Source organism: Bombus fervidus, chromosome 3 (assembly GCF_041682495.2).
Source record: "Bombus fervidus isolate BK054 chromosome 3, iyBomFerv1, whole genome shotgun sequence".
Lineage (NCBI taxonomy): Eukaryota > Metazoa > Arthropoda > Insecta > Hymenoptera > Apidae > Bombus > Bombus fervidus.
Window position 1 is genome coordinate 12,917,010 of NC_091519.1, and position 20,365 is coordinate 12,937,374.

At 28.4% G+C, this 20,365-nt stretch overlaps 2 protein-coding genes across 2 annotated transcripts in view; both read left to right on the forward strand.

Annotated features, from left to right (window-relative positions):
- The first annotated feature begins 1 nt into the window (after nt 1).
- On the forward strand, nt 2-1,590 carry Emc4 (ER membrane protein complex subunit 4). Its single transcript, XM_072022961.1, has 3 exons — nt 2-202; nt 641-912; nt 1,196-1,590. The coding sequence occupies exons 1-3, from the start codon at nt 144-146 to the stop codon at nt 1,390-1,392; spliced, it is 528 nt and encodes a 175-aa protein (XP_071879062.1). The 5' UTR covers nt 2-143; the 3' UTR covers nt 1,393-1,590.
- A 2,205-nt stretch (nt 1,591-3,795) lies between these two features.
- Nucleotides 3,796-20,365, forward strand: part of Fatp1 (Fatty acid transport protein 1) — a 30,426-nt gene continuing 13,856 nt past the window's right edge. The window contains exons 1-3 of the mRNA XM_072000193.1: nt 3,796-4,394; nt 15,982-16,189; nt 16,280-16,574. Of these exons, the coding sequence (XP_071856294.1) occupies nt 4,320-4,394; nt 15,982-16,189; nt 16,280-16,574 (578 nt within the window). The 5' untranslated portion in view covers nt 3,796-4,319. The remainder of the gene's footprint in view (nt 4,395-15,981; nt 16,190-16,279; nt 16,575-20,365) is intronic.

Consider the following 20,365-nt stretch of genomic DNA (forward strand, 5'->3'; position numbering starts at 1 on the left):
ATTTTTGACGAACTTAGCATTTGATTGATGTCGTATACTGTCATTGTATAGTGTAAATCTACTGTACGTTTATATTATTGTAGCAACTAGCAGACAAATTATAATAATACATAATATAATAAGTGTAGACATATGTAATAATAATGACAGCAGCTAAGCAAAATATAAAACGATCTAAATGGGCTTTGGATTTCGCTCACAAGTTGGTAACTTTATCATTCAAGTTATATTTTCAATGTACAATGTAGTTTGTTTTGATATGATAACTTACTGAAATCACTTTTTGACTTATATACATCTATATAATCTATATAATCTCATAAATTAAACTGTAAAAAAATAAATATGTTGATGAAAATTGTGGTTTTTCCAGTAGTTTTAGATAATTAAATGATTTAAAAATGTAGAGGTTAGAATACAGTACTTTATTTAGTACACTCTCATTGTACTAATATCGTCTTATTAAACAATTCAAGCATTAGAATATTTATTATAGATATTAATCAAAATGAATGTTAAACTATGATTTTCATTTTATATATTTATTGCCTATTTTATATTAATGTAGATATAAGTTTTGTATTTGTCAGAGAATTAATTTTTGAACAGAATAATGTACTTGAATATGCGTTTTTTGTAGGAATAAACAAGAAAAAAATGTGGATATTGCTTCACCACCAGGTTATACACCTGCTGTTGCTTTATTTCATGCTGCCGATTCAATTAGAGAATCTGATTCCAATCATTTGATAATTAAGAGATTATGGGATTTAGCCCTAGCTCCTCTTAAACAAGTTCCAATGAATTTATTTATACTGTACATGGCAGGCAATTCCATATCAATATTTCCTATTATGATGGTTGGTATGTTATTTATTAGACCAGTGAAAGCATTATTTACTCTTCAACAAAGTAAGTATATCAAGTTATGTTTACATACATATATTTTATAATAAATAAAAAATTAGTATCATATACATTCAAATATATATATAACAGGCTAAACCTATTAAAGGTTTTAACAAACATTAATCCGAAGTGCCTAAACAAAAATATCTATATAGAACTGAAATATTCTATATATTTAAATGCTTCATATAGAGCAACCATAATTTAATTAAAATAAATGTAATCAAGTAAATTAAAATAAATTGTTACAAGCAGTTATACCGATCATAAAAATAATTGTTTTTAGCATTTAAAGTAATAGAAGGAACTAATGCTTCTGGACAGAAGTTTGTGTACTTTCTGGGACAATTGGTAAATATTGCATTAGCATTATACAAATGTCAATCGATGGGATTACTTCCAACACATGCATCCGATTGGTTAGCATTTGTAGAACCACCTGCACGGTTAGAATATTCTAGTGGTGGATTTATATATGTATGACGTAAGATATAATTATTTAACAATGTAATATGTACATTTAAAGTAAATAATTGCTGTAAATTTAGATACATTTTCTTTATGTGTAAATTATAAATTCACTCATTACATAAAATGTTTTATTAAAATCAAACCAAATCAAATTGTGTTACATGTTTATATATATAAACGTATATGTACAATAAAATGGATTAAAACGTATTTCACAAATGTAATAATAGTATTATTAGATAAATCATTATTAATTATTTTTTTTTATATTCATCTGTAATTTCCTTTATTCGTTCTATTATCTTAGTAGGCTCATCTATACGAGGTATCTGTAATAAATTAACATTTATATTTATTAAATATGAGTTTTACTATACAATGGAAAAAGATATATTGAATTATATTAAGTTAAAGTATATTAAGAAATGACAATTTTAAAACATACCTTGTAGTTTTGACTTATATATATACCAGCATAAATCCCAATGCTTAAGGTTATCTAAAAAAAATATTAGTGTACATATTTCTATTCAATAATACCACTATTTGCAAAATAGACATTTAGATGTACCAAAAATTTAAACATTTTCAATTGATTATTGCTTTTCACTTTTTGGTTAACTTTTAAAATCAAAATAAATTTTATACGAAGACAAGATTCCTTCCTTTATTCAATGTGCTCTTATTAACGTTTTGTACAATAGTGCAATTTATGCAGAATCACTCATTTACAATAAAATTCTTATGTTTTGATTACGTTTATATTTACTGTGGGTAACAACAGGTTATCTACAAAAGTTAAAAGTTTATACTCTTGTCTAGTAATTAATTTTTATAACACTTTTTATATTAAGCTTTTTTAAAAATTTTTTCAAATCAAACAGCTTTGCTGAAATTCCTCAAATCTGTGTAGTTAAATATAATGCATATTGTAAAAGCAACACTCGTTCTATTGCAAGGTATATATACGTATTTATATATATATATATATTTATGTTGTACTTCCCTCTCGATCAATACCGCAAGCGGGAATATTTGAATTACTGTAATAATTGACTATTGTTTTCGAAACATTAATATTTTAATTAGTTAAACTCTTGTAACAATTATATATAATATATTTGCATTACAAGTTATTTAGATTATTTAGATTAAATAAATGATAACAAATGTGAAATACATATATTTTTATTACAATATATACATATAGTATGTACTTCGAAAATATTAAAGTATTATACTCATTTAAAAATTTTATATATTAACTAGAAATCTATTGTGCTAAAATAAAAGATGTCTATTTCTTGTAATTCATAGTGGAGATATATGTAATTGAAAGTTAAATTAAGTTATATTATTTTGAAGTTGTTATAAATATATTATTGAAGTGTTGCGTGTATCTACGTAGTTTGAGAGTAAAAAAAATGTAGAATGGTTGTAAGATATTCACTTTGTTTCATGAATGAATAACATCTTATTAACACTTACAATTAGGCAGGAACACATTAATGTGCCGGAAATAATTGTAAGAGAAAGCAGGACAGATCTAAGATTTCAAATATAATATGTACATGTATATACACACTATCTTAAGTGAGTCCAGGTAGATATCCAGGTCATTTTTTATATTTTTTACTTTTAACCGATGTAGTAGTAACAATACCTTAGAAATTTAATGTTTATTTCGGTAGAAGTGTTTTATCTAATAAATACAGATAATAACCCAAAGCACATTGCTCGTATCGTAAAACGGTATTTAGAAGACCAAAAAACCTGATGTTACCAAGTGATTTGCTGATTCTCGGAATTTAAACTCAACACAGATGTTTTAGATCGACGCAGACAAGTACGTAAAACAGGCAGGATAAAAGAAAAAAATATGAGTGATTTATATGTGACAGTGATTTAGAACTCTATATATTTCAATCTAAGCTTCAGACGTATCAAATATACGATAAAAATTCAAATAGTTTCTTTGCGTCCAAATATACATATGCTTATGGCATTAAATTAAGCGATGTACGTGAATATACTGCCACCAAAGTTTTAGATTGCTTTCAATTATAACCAATTTAATCACGATAATCGCGTCTTATTGCAACCCCAATACAATTTCAAAACGTCTCATATAACACAAGCAGTATATACACGACAATTTTCTACGGTAAGTGTTCAAATACTATCACGATTCACTGTAATTCCGCTTCTCTGACTTTTACTAATTTCTTAATTTAATAAAGAATATGCTGCGGTGAATTTCTAACCATCGCATCGTTAAAGGGTGTAAATAAAATTTGAGACGAGTAGTAAAATGTGGCTCTCTGTACCAGTATCTCCGTACGACCAGTTGTGAAACGATGGAGGGAGATCAGCTTGTACGATCGGTCTAGCAAACTCACCGCTGTGCCGGTAGGTATTCCGCTTTAGTACGCCGTCAAACTAACATCATTTTGTAATCCAGTGTATGCACGTGAATTCCTCTCTTCAAGTACTATTTCTTCGATCGAGTAATATTCTACGGGTTTCGTTTCGGGTTTTCATTGTTCGGATTTTTATACGGTGTTGAACGGTTCGGTTACGATCGTTCGGCTTGCCCGCGAACGTACGAATCTTCGTTCTGGAAAATCAGCATCGCGGCTTTCTTGTTACGCGATACTAGAGAAAAGTAACTCCTTTCTATCTGAATACATTCCGTAATACACCCAGTGTACACAAACGATTAACGTACACGTCTGCCGACCGACCGTGTATTTTCTGCAAGTTAGTCGTGCATGCCCGCGGGGTAGAAGTGAAATTTTCTGTGACATTGAGAATTCCGAACGAAGTCATCAGGTTGATTCAGTTTCGGGGTCACAGTCGCGGGAATATCATCGTCGCATGTGTACGTTCAAGTCAGTGGTCGATGTTACGATTATCAACAAGGGGAAATAAGTTCGAACATGTCAGCTACTATTTCGAAAATACCGGCAACCAGTGCTGGGAATGGGATCGATGTAATTTGCGATAAAGATCGTGTAAGTACTGTATTGTTTTATAACGCGAACGTACAGTGTCGTTCGTTTGGTATAACGATAATGAAATATTCGAGTAATTTTAATATATGAACCGGAGTTAAAAGACTGACTATGTAGGAAAGTTGTAAGAAGAGGATTTAGACATAGTGTGATATTTATTCATATTTGGCATTTATATTTGATGTGGCAATAAATTTGTTATAAATGTTTTCACTTAATAAACTTTTCTCCTATTTAGTAATACTTCAAGGTAGATGTTATGTAACATCAATGTACAAGTGTACATTATACGTACATTAGTTTTATAAAAATAGCAGCTAATTTTAGATATACATACTCTAACCAGATTCAACGTAAAATGATTATTATGCTACAGATGTTAGCTAAATATAAAGAGGAATTAATGTAGTATTGAATAATTATGCGTAAACGTTTATTGAATATACCTCTTACGCATGGTAGATACACGGTAATTAACAGGATTTATAAGATTATATATCACTTTCATACGTTGTCACGAACAACGCAATAATTGACTTCATCCTCCACTATTACACGTGTTAATGATATTCTCTTTTGCAGATAATAATTTTAAATTGACGATTCTCATAAAAATGTATTGCCTCGATGAAAATCAGAAATTTAATGAAATGGATTGAGCAAAGTATATTAACGTGTCATTTCCGTTGTTTCATTGTAAATCATGCTTTCTTGAATAATAAATTTCTGCGGTAGGAGAATGGTAGCCAGATTGCTTTCCCCCACTAAATATTCTCACAAAGCCCGATTTTCGTTTTGTTCGATGACGATAATATCCCCAGACGTTTTATTTTATAAGAAATATAGAGAAAGACGTTTTTATGACACATCAATTTTTTATTTCAGACTAGAATGGCATTAAATGGCTAAATTTTTTTAAGCTATTTATTTTTACTTTTTTAAAGTAGCTTTTTAAAGACATATTAAAAAATACGACGAAAATTTAAAATTTTAAATTCTTTAATTTATTAAGATGTCATATATTTATTCGTTAAATTTTAGCAATGCATAGTTGACAATGAATGAACTTTATTCTAATATCTCGTAAAAAGAATCAGGTGGCATGCACATTTATCTCGTCAAGGATTAATTCATCCTTAAGCGCAACATTATCGAGAGGTACGAATAAAATAATTTATCGTTTTATTAAGTAAGTAAGAAGAATTATCAGAATAATACATACAGGGAAAATATAGAGAAGTCCGGTAAGCAAATCAAAATTATAAAAAGAAGGATTTTATAATTTGGAAAAAAACTGGTATGATGATGTTATAAATGTTTTAATGTTTGAAAATTTTCTGAAATTGTAGAAGAGTGGATTGAAAAAAAATGTTAAACAAATTCTTTAGTTTTCTTTTTATAATCACAACGTTAAATCACAAAGTCGATAATGTAAATTATCTAAAAATAGATTGTAAATGAGATGTTCCGTGAATGCAATATTGGTCCTTAGTGGGTCAAAACAATTCGGTCTTATTTTCTCTCACATGTTGGAAAGTAAGAACATCTTTTACGAGATACATGTACCACAAATATTTCTATTTTTAAATATACATATATCATTATTATCCTTTCTTTGCATGCATGCACTTCGGTATTATTAAATTAATTTCAAACATGGTTACATGGTTTCATGGCACGTTATATGATTTCCTAGTAAAAAGTTATTTCTTAATTGTCCCAATTACAGCAGTATTGTATAGTATTATGTTTATTAATTTACAGTTGATTACTTTTTGTGAAATTTGTACCATGCTAAGTAGAATCGATAAACGCGCTCGATGCCTTTCTGTAGGAAATATCTGAAATGTAAAAGGATTAAACATTACCGAAGAAGAGTCATCAACGATGGATTTCTACTATGAATAACGATGGATCCTAATATCTTCACAATAAACTAATAAAATTAATGTAATAATTGCTCCGTACATATAAAAAGCGATTTAAAATAAAAGCTTAAATATCCTGTGTTATAAAAAATTGAAATAATATAAATGAAATAATGGTAGAAGTGGGATGAGGAAGAGTCTGCGTTTCGAAATAAGACGAAAATTAAGATTTCATTTTTGATAAAATCGAGTTTGAATTTGGCTAATTCCTAACTGTAAGCATAAGTGGATGATTGACCTGAAAAAATAATTCGAAAGTATACATGGTATTTTTTAATTTAAATGAATTAGAAAATATATAAGATATCCTTAAATAAAGAAAATCAATATTTTGAAGTGCGAGCAACCAAAAGGGCTGTAAGACTGAAATTCAAGGAATATGAAAGTCTCGCGTAAAGTAAGAAACGATTGTATTAGAATGAGTTACTCCTGCATGGTTACGTCGGATGTAATAGAAAGTGTGCAACAGTGCGTGTATGATAGACTTCAACATTGAGCTAATACTGATGGTCATTGAATATTTTCTCTTAGCTATTAGTTAATAATTACGAGCCATGCACTTATCCGAAACAAGATCAGCAAGGAGATATTTAAGGTTTTGTAAAATACGTAATATCATTTCTTATAAAAATATGAAATATATAAAAAGAGATTGCAACTATGAGCTTTCTATTTTTGTATTGTGACGATTTAATAATTGTCTGCAAAACACATACATACACCTATTTGATAAATTTTTATCTCGTACAATTTATATATTATAAATCATTTTTATTAATAATTTCTAAATAATTGTCTTTAGATAAATATTTGTTACACTAAGAATAGAAAATATAAGATAAGCCTAGAAATGGTACTTGACATTCTCTTTCTATGAAAATAGAATTCGTGAAACATTAGAACGAGGCTTTATACTTGTATTGCTATCGCTGTAAAACGTTCTTTGAAGCTATAATATTTTTCGATAGACATTTTTCATAAATATTTCACAAACATTTAATGCTAACACCAGTATAATCTTCGCACATAACGGTATGCATTTCTTTGTGGCAACTGGGGCATATTAACTGGTTTTGCTGTAGTTCCTTGTTCTTATGAAACTTCTTGGTGACCGCAATTTCATTGGTATTTTGATGCATGCAGATACACTCTTAAGCAGGAAAATCCTAATTGTATATTTTACCTATATATTTCACTATTATATTTTATTAATATATTTCATTATTACCTCTGTGTGTGTGTGTGTGTGTATTATAGTTGTTCTGAGACAATTTTAAAAAATTAAAATCAAAATCAAAACTTTTATCCATTTTTCTATATTGTACCGCGTAAATTACTTATTCCATAATGTTAGAAATACACAGATTGTCTAAATTAGAATAATTACGCGAGGTCGTAACACATTCTCCACTTTTAATTTGTAAATTAACATGAAGTCTGTATTTTATGTATATTACTGAATGATGAGTATAAAAATGTTTTTAATAATAATATCATTAATAGGATAATTTTATATTTGAAAGAAGTGAAAAGTATTCGAGGTATACATCTTAAATGAGCGCGAATACACGTTATCGTTAATGTTATTTACAAATGCAAAAGACAAAAATCGCTATAAGTTTAAAATAGTTCATTTTAAATGTATTGCAGTCAATAGAACATATTAAATGTAGTATTAAAACATGCTTATAAAACTGATATTTTTATTTGTTTTATGGATAATTTGAAAGTCATCGATAACTTATCGATACTCGTTAACATTGATATCTGTTATCGTCTGTATCCAATATCGATCTAGTAGAGATTGATAATGTATTAATGAAAAAGATTTTTGAAAAAATATATAATTTCAATAATAAATGATCTTATAATATAAATAAATTGATTTTTATATTTGATTAATTTTGTTAAGTATTATACTATTTACATAATTGTTTATGTAAGATTTTTGTTTGTTAAACATCGAAACACATCGTACAAAATTTATTTTTTTTATTTTATACTTTTTACTATTTTATATAAATTTCATTAATTTATAAAAGTTTATATACGTAGTGAACTATATTGTGCTTTGATTAGTAACATAAATATTGCTTTCTTGTTTATATTGGAAATTAGATTTTTATATTTATAAAACACTTTTGAAGTACATTATCGATACAAATACAGTCTTGATAAAAATTTAATGCACGAAAAGCATAAATATAAAGAAAAATTTAAAAAATAAGAAATTGAACTACCTGTGAAAAAATGTAAATAAACTAAATGAAGAGAATCGAAAGTTAAGTAAATGACTTTAGTTGAATTTCATTTTATGAATAAAGTAAAAGATGAAGGTATGCTGCTTGCGTCATATATATTATTTAAAGATTTTTACATATAAAACATTTTTGAGAATTCCTTTTTAGAGACCAATTTCCCGTTTAAAAATATGTATGTTTTTCGTGCAGTACTATGAAGCTTCTATACTTTGCCACATGGTAGCAGTAATGTAGAGTTATTGATTAAGTTTCGCTATCGAGGGTGGTTGTGAAGTGCCAGAATCTTCTTTAGTTTTTAAGTTTTCACTTTTAAATAAATATTATAATAAGTGAATTTTGTATACGGCATACAGTTTCGAAGATTGAGAAAGTGTATCTGATATATGTTTAGTATATATCATCAACTACGCGGCTAAAAAGAGTTTTACAAAAATGTGTTCTAGTTTCCTACCAAGCTGTTAATCAAAGGCATAAATATCTTTTTGGGGTGAGTAAAGATTTTTCTAATGCTAAAACGCAAATATTATTTTCTAGATAATAACACAAAAATTATTATAGATTATTTATTTTAAGGATAATTTTACTGTTTACTATGGTGTTTTATATTTTCTTAAAATTATTCTTGAAGCAAAATAAAATTTAAATGTAACAAGCATATTGAGAAATAGAAAAACGATTACAACGATATAAAAACAGAGCATAACGTTTCTAAGAAGTTTAAAAATACCTTAACACCATTTAAAAGAAATTTCAATTTTATTACATAAGAGGTTAGTTATACTAGTTATTTAGTAAGTTATTTTTTAAATCAATCACTAGCTTCATTTGAATACTTCCTGAAACATTATACGAGTTTTTGTATATCTTCGTCATACGTTTCCGCCATCAGTTCACATAAATATCGTCTTACGCAGTTCTTTAAATCATATTTCCTATAAACAATTATCAATGAAACAAATCTTTAAGTTTTGCAAAAAGTCGTTTGTAATGAATATCATTTGCAATGGAATCACAAACACGTTCTTGAACTCCTCTGTAGTGAGAAAGGAACGGCTTGAATGCTTACGATCATGTACAGTTTCTCTGTCCCTACTGAATTCATGCTACCGCGAATTAACTGCTGTAATTCTGTGGTGAATTACCTTTGAAAGAATTTTTTTAGCGGTTGAAGAACGTAAAAGTGTCATCGACGGGATTTTCAATTCGCATTGTCATTTTAAACGTGCGATACGATATTAAATATTTAAACACAAAATTTTGTATGACATGTCAATACATGGACGAAACTAAGTGAGCGTCTATAAGTACATTCCATCGTTTTATATGGCTTCTATATGTAAACGGATAGTACTTTCTGGGCGATTTCGTATTAAAGATAAAAGGATTATTACATGTATAAAATCTATAATTTTAAGAAGGAACAATGTCTAAACTTCTGATTCATAAAAGAAAATCTCAGATTATTCCTTTCTTTTTTCTTGAATTGATTGTTTAGAGTTTAGAGAGACTTCAACCACTATACATACGTAATAGGTTATAGTGCTCAGTTGAAATCATAAATTGAGTTGTATAATTTTTGCGAAGGATTGGTTCGTTTAAGAGATTTTAACAGTTGTAATGTTTTGATGCAAATTTTTTAAGTTCTCGTACAAAGTTCTATCAAAAAGAATGTTATAATAACAATAACTTGGAGAAAATAATTTGGACTTGTTAAAAGAATAAGAGAAACAATATTAATGTATTGGTTTACAAAAGTCATTATTAATGACTCGTTATATTTATATCATACGTAATTATATATAACATATAAGTATATGTACAATAGATTGATTAAAAGAAGAACCTAACGTAAAATATAAACTGTAAATAAACATGATTTACAGATTTGCAATAATGATAAATATCATTGATTATATTTGAAAGTACATATACATAAGCTTAATATTAATTTCTTGCATCACATTTATAAACATTTTGTCTAAAATCTTGTGCCAAATTATATATCTTTATTTACAACTAACTTAATGAATACTCACGTGAATATCAGGTATACACCTATAGACCTAGTCCTAATAGTAGAAGAAATATACAAAAACATACTATAGCATCAGTGGTACAATATATAAATAATGGCATAAAATGTTAAATTTCAAATTTGAAAGAAATCTGCCTAAAAAATAAACAGTGTTAATATTAACCTATATATCAGATTGTATATATTGGGTTGGCAACTCAGTGATTGCAGATTTTGTCATTACCATCTAATATACTATAGTTTTAGTAGTTATATGCATCTTTATGCTCTCGCTTGCATCAATTGAAAGTTCAATTTCTTCTTTTTCAACGGCGTATACAGGGTGGCTTAATAACTTTGTCCATCCTGAATATTTCTGCTATTGGTAACAATATTTTTCATGTAACAATATTTGCTCGATATGACGTGAAGCATAATATGATGCAACTTGCAACATGCAACATGCATATTGCAAAAATACTTATTTTTTGTATAAGTAGTCGCATTGAGGAAATTTCAAGATTATTTGTGTTTTTTCAACCCAGATGCTGTAGTAAATATTTTTATCACCAAATGATAGCTAGCTTCGAGACAAACTATGATAAAGGTTATTCAAAGTCATGGAAGATCGTGAAGATTTTTATTTCTACCTCAGGATTGTAGATCCATATCTTATGGCTTGTTATATTTCATTAATCCTTCCTTTTATATAAACAGATAGACTTTCTGCAACCTTTACGTTCTAATAATTATAATACATGACTTACTATGTGAATGTAAACGTTGTGACAACTTATGATGCTGTGTAGAATATTGACAATCGGTATTATTTGATTGCTGAATCAAATATCATCGCGAGTGTTACAATGAAGTCTTCTTTTGAAAAGTAGATGCATATGATCTTCATCTATGGCGAAACGCAACAAAATTCGGTAAGGGCACGAACCTTGTACATTGAACGGTTTCCAAATCGCACACCGCACATCGCTTCGAACCGTATCTTTCAAACATTGTGTAAGAGATTAACAAATATTGGAAGTTCAGCTATACGTAAGACTGGTCAATGAGGAAACTCAGCTAAAAAAATGGAAATCAGCTGTTCTCGGATGTTTGCCGTTAAAGTGACAGTTTTGTCACTATTACGTGCACGGTCTTAGCCTTGTTTTAAAAATTAAATTTTAATTTCACTATGAGCTCTGAACTACGTAATGTACTATTTCGTTCATTATCGTCATATATTGGACACGTAATGTAAATAGTTGAAAATTTTTTTTGTTTCGCAAATGACTAAAAAATTATGCGGAACATAATCTAGTACGATTGCTATATACAGTGATTACTATCCACAACGTACATATCCATTTATATTGCTGAGAAAATATGTTATAATATCGATCAAAAAAGTTGTTTACACGCGCAAATGAATTTGCAGCCTTATTTTAAATACTCGGGATATTTTTTATAAAAATTTATTAAAAAATTATGTAACAAGAGCCAAGAAAATTTTATACCTTTCCCAAGGTTCCTTACATCTTATGGTATGATATTTAAGAGTGATATGCTATTTAAAATATAATATTTAAGGTTTCTTGTACCTTTTTCAAAAGTTTTCAAATGCTCATGGACTTACTCACTGTATATACCATAGGAAAAGTAGAAAATACGAAGTAACTATCATACGCTATTATTGTAATAGAAAATCTAGAAGATTATATGTAGTACAGTTGCTCTGTACCTCGGATGATACTTTACTTAGTGCGAGAGAAATTGTAGGAGAAAGTAGAAAGTATAGAAACGTTAGCAGACATGTAAAGCAATATTAAAAAAAGAACGCATTTGTTCTAGACCTTCGACTTTAAATATTAAAATAATAAATTAGCATTTACTTTTGTTCTGTATCCATTGAACTGAAATTTTGTTATGAAATTAAGTTATTGACAAATAATCTGTAACCGAGTTTATTTTATTTAATACAAATTTTGTAAAATTTAAAGAAAATTGTTTTTTTCAATACTGTAGTAATAATATCTTATAATAATAACTGACATTGCTGGATTATAAACAACAAAAAACTTTAAAAAGCAATGAAAATATTTTTAGTTGATAATAATTATGTAACAACCATATTAAATAAAATTTAATGAAATATAGTAGTAGTATGTATATAACGTACTTATTATAATTGACATCTTAAAATGCGCAATATTATATTATACAATTGTATAGATATTTTAAAAATTATATTAAGTTCTGAAGGTTCTGAAGTTTATTATATGAAATTAATATATGATTGCATACTTTAAAAACTTTGTCAGTTTCCCGATTGATATATATATGTACTTGCATATGCTTAGTGTCTTGATTAAATTGCTGTTACAGTACACGTTTATTTTCTTTACGTTCATTTGTATAGTGCGAATACACACAAGTATATAAGTACGTACACATATACTTAATACTTATTCCTCTATGCTTGTTTTTCACTTCTCATATTACAATGTTACTCCGGATATGTAGTCTCTAGATATGATTAAAATAAGTTTATCCTTCAGTATCATATAAAATGTCTCAAAAGCTCTTTCACGTTTTAGACAAATTAAATAATCCTTAGAAGTTGTATTATCTTTTCTGTTTGTATTTTAATTTCTCTGAATTGTATGCAAACTTGTATTATACTATACTATTTTGTAGTTTTGGCCATTTTACATAATTGAATTAATTGAACAAATGCACAATTTTACAAATCATAAGATACAGGTTATTAATATTAACAAATCTTCTTATATGACAAGAATAAGCTTGGTAATAAAGCAGGTGAAATTCTAGAAGTAAATTTTACAAATTACAAGTCATTCAATTGTTCTATTTGACTTAAAATTATAAAATTATAAAAATGGAGCTTATAACTTGTAATTTGACAATTTACTAATATTATTTGTTGAAAAATCATTATGTAAGAGAGTTCAGATTATACATATATTGCTCAGTTTAGTTTCATCTAAAGAAAGAACGTACAGTTGTCACGGACAGAATAAATTAGACTATATAGATTAGAATATGCATTGTGTATGAGTACATAACATGTTCTTGGATCATTGTTTCTATATTCACTCCTTTGCTTCTTACTTTGATAGAAAAAGACAACTAAATTTTAATATTGCAATTCACTTCTTGCATGAAGAATGCCCTTGATATTTATTAGGTTCAAAGTATAAGTTTAAAATATCTTGGTTTAAGCAGAAAAAAGTAGTTAGCATGAACGAATATATCATAGTACCTGACATAAGCCTGACATAGTTGCAAATTATTTTCATACATTTTAAGGATAGAAATTTATTTACTTATCTTATTTATTCATTTACTTGTTTATGTATTTATCTAAAGTCATATCCATCGGTTAATAGTAAACTAGATACACAATCGCGAGACGGCTAGACTTTTGGACTTTGTGCACGTAATATTGGCCGTAATAAAAGAGCCGATTTTGTTTTTATGTGAGTGTCTCATTGATATGGATTATATCGTAATAGATGTTTGAACTCACGATCGTTTATCTCAATGCACAAAAACTTTCTGTCTGTTTTACATAATACATATGATTATATATCTATATGGTATAATTTGTAATGGAATACATTGATATCCACAATTAGGAAACTACTTCATCCCGGATTATTTAGGGCAGTCTACAGTGTACCGTTCGCAATACACTCGATACTCTAGGTTATACGATACTATGTAAGAACAACCAACATCAACGCACACATTTGTACATTTAACCACATCTATGAAAAATGGAAATTCTCACAGTAGAATAAAATTATAAAACGATTATGGTACATTATATTCGATTCCTTAATTAAAATTTCGACAATAATCTTTACATTAAGTATTAAGTACGTAGTATGTATATGTATGTAGTAAGTACGAGATGTATACATTAATTCGTAATGAATTAGAAAATTACTTTTTTTACTTGTTTATATAATATGATATATAATATTACAATAACTGGACTGCTGATATTTATGTAAGTTAATACCTTTATAAATTCAATTGGGTAAATAGAATTTAAGTAGAAATTTATTTTGCTTACTAGATACTCGTCACAAGTATTTTGCTTTGGATACTTTATATCCAAACTATGTGACACGTATTCTATATATTTTTACATCTTTAAATTCTCTATGCATATATTTTAAATTCAGTAGTTTCTCGTCTTATGACGACTATAAAGAAATGTCATTTGACGTAAACAAATGACAAATACAATTATCGCAATATCGAGTTGTAAACAATCATTTATAACACCATTTAAGCAATTATCAGAAATATATAGACGAATTCATCGATTTGAAATCTCGGCAATTTTATACAAAAAGAAAATACTCTCGCTTAGTTTAATAATACACATCTACTTTTAAAATTATTGCCACTCCGAGTTATAACATTCTTGATGTGAAATTTACGCCGTAAACAAAATTTATTTAAAATTATATCGTTATTGTTCAAAAAAACATCAACATGTTTACAAAAACATTTTTATGTCATGCAAACTATTTCATCAATAAAGTCAAAAGTTGAAATTGTTAGTATTAGAAAAAAAGGAAGAATCTATAACTTTATCACATTTTTTCTGGAACTTTAATAAACTTCACACTTTCATTGCAATAACACAGCTACATAAAAATATGCCATCGTCGAAGCAAACGTGTAATATGCTAAGCGACAAAAAAAAATTTTTGAGGACTCATTTACAGAACTCAATTCATAGAAAGTCCAAACAACAACTTTCACTATATTAACAATTCTATACTAAAACTAAAAAATTTCAATTACGTCATTGTTAACATAGACAACTGCCTGCAACTATCGTAGCAAATGGGTGGGTTTAGTCGGTAGTATATGCGAAGTATTTTATAAATAGATAGCCAAACTTTGATCTTATTTTATCCTTTCTAAGGATGAAAAAATGTCATGTAAAAATAGGTTCGAAAACTTTTCCTTTCTGAAATATAAATATTTTTTGTTTATGACAGAATATTTCATTAATAAAAATATAAAACTTACTTAAAGAAATGACTGGAAATGATTTCCTTCTGCAACAGTAGACGTTTCACATCGACGTATTCTAAATTTCGTCAGCAGTTCAATATTTTTAGTATTAACAAGCTATCAGACAGATTGGTAAAAAATAGTATTCCATGAAGAATTCCATGACCCATATTTATATTATACGATTTCTTTTGACTTTTGAGAAGAGTAGAATACGATACCAAAATTTGGCTACCTATTTCTGAAGCATCTTGTATATATAAACATTGTATAAACAAACATCGTGTGTATAGATTGCGAGTGTATTATGTTTACCGCATTTGTTGCAGGACGTAGAAAAAGGTGAAGTTCATTCTAACGTCTCAGGCTTCTCGCCGTCGATCTGTTCGCGGCCGGCGTCTTCGTCGCGGACGTCGACGTCGGCCGAGAGCAGGGTCGAGCTCGAGGATAAACTAAAGAACAACAGCAGCAGCAGGTCAAATGTGTCGAGTATCGCGGTGGAAGTGGAAGTCGGAACGGCGAACAATGAACCAATAGGTACGCCGAATGTAGCAGACGATAGAATAGGAGTCGCGACTGTAGTCAGACAAGCATTGTACGCATACATATGTGCGTGTTTGCTTGCAGGAGCGGGGACGGAGGCAACCACGACAACAACGCCAAAGACGAGGACGCGCACGGAAAGAGGAACGGAAAGGAGCGCAGCCAGCCGGTGGAAGGCAGTCGGTCGCTTGCTTCGCCGCCTGGCACTCATCATGTTTGTGATATCGAGTTTGGCCGCCTGTTTGGCACTGCTCGCCATATACACAGGCCCCATTTTCCTCGTGCAGTTACTGGTTGTCGTTCTCGTCGCGTATTTAGTCGCTGGAGGACGGTTTCGATGGTTTTACGTCGCTCTGAAAACTGCGCCCAGAGACCTCGTGTGAGTATGCATTCCTCTTCATCCGGCTCATCCTCGTCCTGTGACAACGCGCACAGATTCAAGTTTTCAATTTCGATTCGTTCTAAATCCGTTCGATTAAATTGAAAACTGGGTCAGTCTATGACTTTCCAAGTTAGTCTTCTCGCACGGTCAGCCAAGTTTCTCTCTGCTTCTTTAAAGTTTCGTCGATCGTATACATTCTCACCGTGTATATCCATGCGAAGATCTCTAAATTACCGCAGATATTTATAACTAGAAAAAACGTGATTCTGCTTTGATAATGAAATTTCATATTTTCAAGAAGAAGGGTGAATTTAAGTAGAATGTTGAAGCGTTTGATATAGTGGAATCAGTTACAACATGTCATAACAGAAAGTTAATTATTAGATTTTCGTCAAATATTAAATAGCTCTGCCGAGACAGTTTCTAAAATGTTAGTTTTCTTATTTGAATGTGGGATTTTGACGGCATAAGTTCAGTAGATAACTGTGCATTTCATAAACGTACATCTTCGTTTAAGGAATACACATGAATGCGTAATATAGCTAAATTTTAGAACACCAACAATTTTTTAGACCGGTTACATAGGCCGATCTCTATATTTTTTGATAATACTCATTGATAGAATCGGAAAATACCAGTTTTGAGTTTAAGAAGCTTCCAATTCGACAGGTACATTCCTTTTAGGAGGATAACATTCACAAAGCAGTAAATCACGACGTTGAGTTTATACATAAATGAATTTAGTTGGGTTTGAATTGAGGTTAGATTTCAGATGGGTTGATTTAAGATAGAGTTTGAGTTTAGATTAGATGTGAGAATTTCTTAAACGTAAGGTTGGCATTTCTGATCTTTGTTCGAAAATTATTATCAGAAAATATAGTAATCCCAAAATAAAATTTAATTGGTAATACAATATAGAAATATTAATTTCTTATTGAAAAAAAGAAAATGATTGAGAGGAAAAAAAAAATTTCAATTGTAAACAAGACCTAAGTTTCGTGTGACAAGCGACACGTGAAATGAATAGTTCCGACCTTCGACAGTTAATGTTTATATTACTCTCATAAAATAATTGTTCAATTTTCATCAATATGGTCTACTAGGGAAGTGAACTGCACGGTAATTGAAACCCACATCCCTCGTTTGTAACTAACAATTGTTTTAACAATAAATAATCACTTTATAATACTAATAAAACTAACACAGTTATAAAATCTGACTGTCATTTAGAATTGTTTATCATTAAAGTTTTCAAGCACTAACAATTTTGTCAATCTTATTGCAGTTTATTTTATGTTTACAAGTAATATACCGCGTATTTTGAAATATTAAATTTTGCTGAAAAAAAAAGATATAATCCTTTTCTTACGTCTTCATTCGTATTTCATGTTAAGCGTGTGAGAACGTGATACTGACGTCTCAATAGTAAATTATGAACTCAACGATAAAAGTTTAACGTCAAACTGCATTGTGAAATCGTCACAAAGGAAATTGATTTTTAAAGTAACGCATTTAGCCATTACAGCTGTGTCACAATAATGCCATTTAAATGAAGTTTGCATTAATAGGCAATCTTTAATCCAAGTACGAGATAATGGAGTAAGTAAGAGATAATAGATGCACATTGTGACACGTGAACGATCAGTCGAAGAATTCTTGTTCGTTAACGATAATAAAGATCATGTTAGATAATTTTAAAGGCTGAAAAAATATAGTTATATCGCCACATATATTAATTACAGAAATTGAACGTTTCATTCATAAAATCGAATACATATGCCTTATTTAATCTGCGTTCCTTTATCTTTATATATATGTCTGTTGTATTTCTTGTTTTCTATTTGATATATAATCATAAACAATTTTCCTTCTTTTCTTTTTGTGAAACATACAAAACACAGTTTTCTTGTTATTTTGTCGTTTCCTTAACATAATCTGTTATTTATTGCTAATTATAATTTTTTGAACCGCCTGTATATTTTTAAGTTAACTTTTCGAATTGAATGCAAGAAATAAATAAGAGATAAGAAGAGAGAAATTATATAGAATTTAGGTATCTGGATTAAATATTGTAATATGTATTCTTATATAGATTTTAAAATCTTCCTCCGATTTCTTGCCGCGTTAAATTAGTTAAAACCGTATATGAGATATTACAGAAGTTATTTATTTATAAAATATTTGTTGTATCAACAATTACCTGATTATCTATTAATGAACTTTTACGAAAACAATATAAGAAATATATAATTAGAATTCAGTTTAGATGTTTTCTATGATGTAAAATTCTTGAACTAGAGAACCTTAAGAAATCTTAAGAATTTGTAACATCCTTATTCAAATTAGTTATTTTTTACTTTCTCGGAAATTCAGAGATAACGCAATTTAAGTCGATATTTATATATCGTTAGGTTTATATATCTTAATTGAGAAGTGTAACAAATCAGGTGATAATGATAACTAATATAATTTTTTCCAAGCTATACACATATAATGATATAATAAAATGAAATACTATTACTTACTTTTTCGTTTTGCTGATTAAAAATGTGTTATCAGTATATACATTCTGTTACATCATTTTGTTATATCGCATTATGACCTACTATTAACTACACTGTGCTTAATAACTACACTAATTTACACTGTGCACTATAAACTGGAAATTCTTTTTTTAATTGATCTTAAAATTTAAAAAATTTCTAACAGTAAATTATAGGCACTCGAACCGTTCATTTGTCTTTTTTTTTATTTCTTGTTTCTTATCGAATACAATCCAGATCAAAGTTGAAATGTATCTGAACCCATACGATTATAATTTTTCAGAATTATTCATGAATCTATTATATTCAAATTTCTATAAGAACTTCTATAAGACTAGTTTTGTATAAAATAAATTACTTTTCATTGCCTACGGATTTACAAAGTTCATAACAATAAAACACAGATCTATCAATTTAATTATAAATACAGGAAAAAATACGAAAATATTGCAAAATAGGAAAAGTATTTAAAAATATAAAAATAATTGTTTATGTCATTAGCTGTACTGTATATTAAATTTGTATTAAATTTATATTTTATATTGAAAGTTTTACATTATATAAGTCTATATTATATTTTTAAAGCAGTTTATTTTATATTTATATCTGTAATGTAACATTGCATTATATTTTTACAATGCCCTAAATGAACAATATTGGAGTAAAGTAAAGCATCCTCAACGAATAGTATTCGCTGTTCACTTTTTGTAAATACGAGCATGGACAAATGCTAATCAAATTAAAAGATTAAAAATAAATGAACCGAATTGAAATAATATTATAGTATCTAATTCTATTATCCTGGATAAGTTGATATGAATTAAATTGTAATTTTGACTGTTAAAAAGTTCTTTATTCAAAGATCATTGACAATAATTTCTAATTTCATGAGTACAATCTTATCTATCATTATGTAAAATAATATACCTATTTCTGTTTTTCCAAAAAGATACGATTAGAATCATGATCTGTTTGTAACAAGTGGTATATAGGACTTAACTATATTTAAATTATTATGTAACAATAATATTATTTTTAACAGAATCATTTCCATGGACTTTCCATGATAGCAGCATACAGCTGAAATCACAATCGTGTACGTATTATCACTGATAAATAATTTGCGATTAGATCGTTGAGGGAGATTGGCTTTCTCCTAAAGAAAACATTACTGGCACCATGGATCATAATTTAAGTGCAACATATTATAGGATGTGGTTTATATTATATTACGTAAAACTGGTA